We start from the raw sequence: 5,972 nt of genomic DNA on the forward strand, positions 1-5,972 counted from the left end.
CAAAGAGCAACTGTTTTTAAGTTTGCTAGTCATATCAACATAATCTTTAAGGTTTAAAAGATCTAGACCAGGTATTTCCTCAAATATTTATATTTACTGATTTATATTTACTGATAATTGAGCACACACATAATCCAAGAATAACTTCAGCAATTTCTACAGGTATTATTTTTTATTATAGTACTAAAAGATTACAGTACCTAAAGAGAATAGCTGTTTCCTGGAGAACTTTCCCACAGAAATCAAAACAACGTTAGATTTGATTCTACACCTAATGGATGTATGATATTTAAGCCCAGTTCTATTTCACCAATTTCTTTCCCCAGGAAATGTTGACAATGGCCAATAGAACTTAATATGATTTCTAAATCAAGCAATTGTTAAGGTGGCCTACAACACTGAAAACACAGGCCAGAGGACAACCTTGCTTCTTGCTCATTGGGAGCCATATCCCTCAGTTTCTGAGTGAGGGTTTCTCATTGCGTTAGAGCTCACTAAGTAGCCCAGGCTGGCTGGCCCTCATGCTCCAGGGACCTGCCTGTTCCTGACTACCCAGAGTTGGGTTCCAAGTGTATGTCTTTGCACCAGGCTTTCATGTGTGAGTTCTAAGGGCCAGACCCAACCCTTCATGCATGTATATCAGGCATTTTACTGACTGGGCCATTTCCGCAGTCCCTCTTCTGACGGTATCCTAATGTCTCCCTTCAGTCTAAAGAACTAACCAGAGCTGAGAGGAAAACACAGAACAATAATCTCAAATTTTAAAGGAAGAAAAACTTGTAAAGATAATGAGTTGTAAAAATACCGAGAAAAGCACATGATGCTTTTGTATAATCTAGGATTTCAGTGAGCACAAGCCCCAACGTCTGAAAGTACAGGAAACTAGGCATGAAAGCATACTCTTTTCCCCCTGTTTGATAATTTACTAATCTAAGGAAACAAAGCCTTCCACTATATTAAAAATAAATCCATGTACAAGTGCACTAGTCGGTCTGTGTGGAGGATCTGGTGGAGTAACTGAGAAGAGCCAGTTATTTGCAAGATACACAGGCAGGAAGGATGCGCCTAGCCCAGCAAGGGCCTCAGAAGCCAAAAGCTTTCTCTCTGCTGTAGGCCACATACAAGAATCCACCTTCATCTTTTTCCTTCTCGTAAAGCTGTCCCATAGTTAGGCTGGACTGTGGGACTGTCTTGTCCACAAACAGGAAGATGGCCTTCTCGGAAGGAAGCTGGATCCTTTTCCTGACGATCCACATGAACTGAGCCATGGTGATGTCAGATAGGACCAAATCTTTCCTCTTGTCAATGTCAACACTCTGAGAGCCGGAGACTTTTTCCACGATCACCAGAACCAGGTCGGGATACTTTGTTCTGATCTTCATGGATTCCACACATCTCTGTTCCAGCAAGTGGTCCTCCTTAAATATCAACTTCACGGCAGTGGGAAGAGACAGAGCTGGCTCTTTGAACTGCAGACTTCCACGTCTTGACTTTGCTTGGTTCTAGTTTGTTCAGGTCTTCCCATCTTAGATCTCCTAAGGACCCTTACCCATGGCTTTGGTTCCTAATGTCCTGACTACTCTGTAGTTACTGGGGGTTCCAGCGAGAGGGGTATTCTGGATTTCTTGGGAGTAATATACAAATTATCAGGGGGGTGTTGATTGATTTATCAATGGGAGGATGGACTAATTGATATTTGATGAGAATATATGTGTGAATGACGTGTGGCTTTTGTGTCAGGGCATGAAACATGTCACAATGAACATGTAGAACTCAAAGGAAAACCTCAAACATTGGTCCTTGCCATTTATCTCTTTGGAAACAAGGTTTCTTGGAGGTTAGTCACTGTGTATAGTTGGCCAGCTGGCCCTCGAAGCTTTAAGGATTCTATTGCTATGTCCATCTCATCACAGAGGCACTGGGATAGCAGATAGTTGCTACCACACACAATTTATGTGGGTTCTGAAGATTCTATCTCAGACCCTCATGTTTGCATGTCAAGAGCTTTACCACTGAGCCACCTTCCTCTCCTTGACAAAATGGCGAGACTCAAGGGTTGTTTGAGCAACTGTCTTTCCTTGCTTGTTCAAGGTCCCCACTGGCTTTGCATCTCACTATGGAGCAGAATGCCTGCTGGAAGTTATTGCTGACCACAACATATAACAGCAGGTTGCCAAAGGTGTTGAGGGCAGCTAATGGTCTAGAAACAATGTAAGCTTCATGGATGTGGCTCTCAATGGAGCAGCTGATTGAAAGCAGGCGAGATTCGATCCGAATGACCCTCAAGATGTGGAAGGGTAAGAAACATATATAGAACACAAGGAGGAGCAGAATGGTCAGCCTCCGAGCCTTCTGCTTAAAGCAGCTGTGGGTCCGAGGCCCATGAGTCAGGGTACTGATAATTGTCGTGTAGCAAAGTGTCACTATCACCAATGGCAGGCAGAATGTGGTGGCTGTCAAAACGAGATTGTACCATTTGATGGTAGTGAGGTCATCTGAACTGGTGAGGTCAAGGCAGGCAGACCTATTGGTCCGGGTGGTTGATGTGATCAAGAAAGTCATGGGCATGACAGCTACCAAAGAAATGACCCACACCCCAGCACAAGCTACCACTGCCCACCGAGTTTTTTGAATGGAAAAACAGCTCATCGGGTGAATGATCACAACGTAACGGAAGAGGCTAAAGCAGGTGAGGAAGAGGATGCTGCTGTAGAGGTTGAAATGGAAGCCAAACCGGATGAACTTGCACATGAACTCTCCAAAGATCCAGTTTTCACCACTTGCATAATAATGGATGAGGAAAGGGAGGCTGGTGAGATACAGCAAGTCTGTCAAAGCCAAGTTCAGCATGATGATGGTGCTGCTCTTCCACGGTCGCATCTTAAAAATGTAGATGGAAATGGCAACTGTGTTCCCCGGGAAGCCCACGAGAAAGATGATGCTGTAGACTATGGGAAGGTACTGCATCTTGAATAAGATTTGATCATCAGTACAGTTTCCCAAAACAGCTATGTAATCCAGGAAATCTGAGTCATTGGCTGGACTCTCCAGGGGCTCAATCATGGCTCCCTTCTTTCATCTTGCAAGGAAAGGGAAGATTTTGGTTTGGTCATGGGAGTCCAGCAAAAGCAAGCTAGCTGAAAGAAAGCAGAAAGCATTCATGAAAACAACATTCAGCTCGTGGGCAGAGCTCCAACACCCTACGACGTCTCTCTTTACTTCTCTTTAATCCCTAAAGAGAACCTGTGGGAAGAAACTGAATCCTTTGAGTCAACTCCACATCATACAGTGTTGCAACTCATGACAGTTTCATTTTTGCGATTCTGCATTTGTGTGTATACATGTGTATATGTGCATTTCTTCACCAGTGTGCCTATACATGTGGAAGTTAGAGGTTAAACTTGGGTATCGTTCCTCAGACACCATCAACCTTGCCACTTTGTGTCAGGTTGTGAGCTGATTCAAATTTCAGCTCTTCCAATCTGTTTTAATTTCTTCAAAGAAATGTTTCTATGGGTTTATGGGTGAGTTCTTCAGTGTGATGCAGTAGTTAAGAGCCCGGACTCTAAAGTCACATGGGTGATGCCCACCTTAGCCATCTTGCCACTGTGAGCCCATAAAAAGGTTTCTTCAGCTCTTTAAGTCTGGGTAGGATACCATTTTAATTTTATTGTTCTGGATTCTCTGGCTTTCCTTTAAAAAGTCTGACACCAATTAAGCGTAGCACTATGATTATTAAAAGAAAGTAGGGCTGGCTCAACAGTTAAGAGCACTGACTGCTCTTCTGGAGGTTATGAGTTCAAATCCCAGAAACCACGTGGTGGCTCACAACCATCCGTAATGATAAACAATTAAAAAAACCTATGGGTGGGAGCGAGCAGGGTCCAGAGTGAGTGGGGGCCAGAACAAGAGGGGGAAAATAGAGAAGTGATTTGTTATGAGCTTATTATTTGAATGTAAATATCTTGGGTTAAAATATATCTACTTGCACATTAGTAGGGTACCCACTGAGTACTAATTCAGCAGTTTTCCATTTCCACAAGATGAATACATACAAATATATTATACACGATACAGTTGATGCAAGTAATGGACAAGTCTGAAGCAGGAAATGGACACAGAAAATATAACTCTATCACAGATAACAAGCACATATTTTTTAAGTAACAAGAAAAACAGCTGGTATATATCCAGTAATATATATATATATATATATATATATATGCATACATATATATATGTCCATATATAACAATCATATATATAACACTAAATGGTCATTAACCTGTAAATCATTTGGTAGACCATAGTTCAAGCCTACTGAGATCACAAAGAGAGAGAAAGAGGGGATACACTAGAAAAGTCACTGATGTGGGAACATTTATTTGAACGGCAAGAAGGAGGATTTTTTTTCTCTAATTAAATATTTCAGTTGGGGATTCTTCTTCCATGACAAATTACCATGACCAAAGCAAGTCACAAACATGTTTAATTTGGTGCTTATGTTTTCAAAGGGTTAAAGTCCATAATGTCGAGTAAAGGAGCAGTGAAGGGCTAGAGTCGTGGGGTAGATAAGAAAACAGACTGAGCAAGCCAGAGGGAGCAAGCCAGTAATTAACATTCTTTCCCAGCCTCTGCATCAACTCCTGCCTCCAGGTGTCTCCCCAGCTTGAGTTTCTACCATGGCTTCCTTCAATGGACTGTGATTCAGCATACAAAAAACAAATAAACCCATCTCTCCTTAAGTTGTTTTTGTTTATGGTGTTTTATCATTAAAAAAAAGAAGACTTAACTATGACAGGCTGCTATGTTAGGGGGCATTAGGTGGTTCTATGTTAGGAGATTATGCGTGCATGTGTGTGCGTGTGTGTGTGTGTGTGTGTGTGTGTGTGTGTGTGTGTGTGTGTCTGTATGTATGTATTATGTATGTATGTTTATGGCTAGGGATTGGACGGATGACTTGGCACTTAATAGTGCTCTGTTACTTTTGCAGAGGACCTGACTTGGGTCCCCAGAACCCATGTGGGGCTCATAACTACTTGTAACTCCAGTTCCAGAGGAATACAGCACACACGCGCACACACACACACACACACACACACACATACATACACACATGAGTGAGTGCATGTGTGTAATTTAAAAATAAAATAATTCTTTTTAAAAAACTGAATGGCAGATAAGAAAATAATGATAGCTGACGATAGCAGCAGCAGCTAATGTAGTGCTGAGATGGTCTAGCATTTTACAGATCAGAAGTTGAAACATAGAGGAGAGAGTTATGTGTCAAGGTCACTGCTAATTGATGGTGAGCCAGGATCTATACTAAGACAGATTGGTTACAGGCCCTGACTGTCTCACAGTCAGTAGGCAAGAGGAAATTCTCAAATGCCACATAAGGCAGATGTTATCCCAGAAGAGCTTGGGAATCCAAACATTAAAACTATGTGACATAGAGCTAAACATGAATAACTGGGCTACCTATTTCTCTAGGCTAAGTCTCAGTAAGGTGCCTAGCTTCTGGCAACATGGTAACTCTGAGTGTATGTGATTGACATCACTGATATCTGACACTAAATCTACTCCATCAACCATTTCCTCACATGGCTGAACAGGTGTATTGAGACTAGCCAGATTAACAATAGCAGGAATCCACAGAGTTCTCACTTGTTATCTGGCCTCAATCTCACTCTTGAAGACCTCGCTTGGTCCAGGGGAGAGCAAAGGAGAGAACAGGAAGCATTTTTAGGTTTATTAATTTCACTCTACGCTCTGCTGGAGCGAAACTAGTCCAGAGACAGGGGACTTGCCTCTGGTTGGCACTAGGACCCAGAAGAGAAGCTGGTGCCCCTGAGGCCCTGTACTGCCAGTGGAAAAGAAGGCTTCTCCTGGGATGGAGAACTCAACATAAATGAGGATGTATTCACAGAGCCAGTACCATAGATCAGATGATACAGAAGAGCATGAGTGTC

General features: G+C 42.4%; 1 protein-coding gene and 1 pseudogene across 1 annotated transcript; both read right to left on the reverse strand.

Moving 5' to 3' along the window:
- Positions 1 to 1,070: 1,070 nt before the first annotated feature.
- LOC116084235 lies at positions 1,071 to 1,988 on the reverse strand (annotated as a pseudogene).
- A 47-nt stretch (positions 1,989 to 2,035) lies between these two features.
- On the reverse strand, positions 2,036 to 3,108 carry Oxgr1 (oxoglutarate receptor 1). Its single transcript, XM_031362409.1, has one exon. It carries the CDS (start codon positions 3,061 to 3,063, stop codon positions 2,050 to 2,052), a length of 1,014 nt encoding a protein of 337 aa, XP_031218269.1. The 5' UTR covers positions 3,064 to 3,108; the 3' UTR covers positions 2,036 to 2,049.
- Between the last annotated feature and the right edge of the window lie 2,864 nt (positions 3,109 to 5,972).

Source organism: Mastomys coucha, unplaced genomic scaffold (genome assembly GCF_008632895.1).
Source record: "Mastomys coucha isolate ucsf_1 unplaced genomic scaffold, UCSF_Mcou_1 pScaffold9, whole genome shotgun sequence".
Lineage (NCBI taxonomy): Eukaryota > Metazoa > Chordata > Mammalia > Rodentia > Muridae > Mastomys > Mastomys coucha.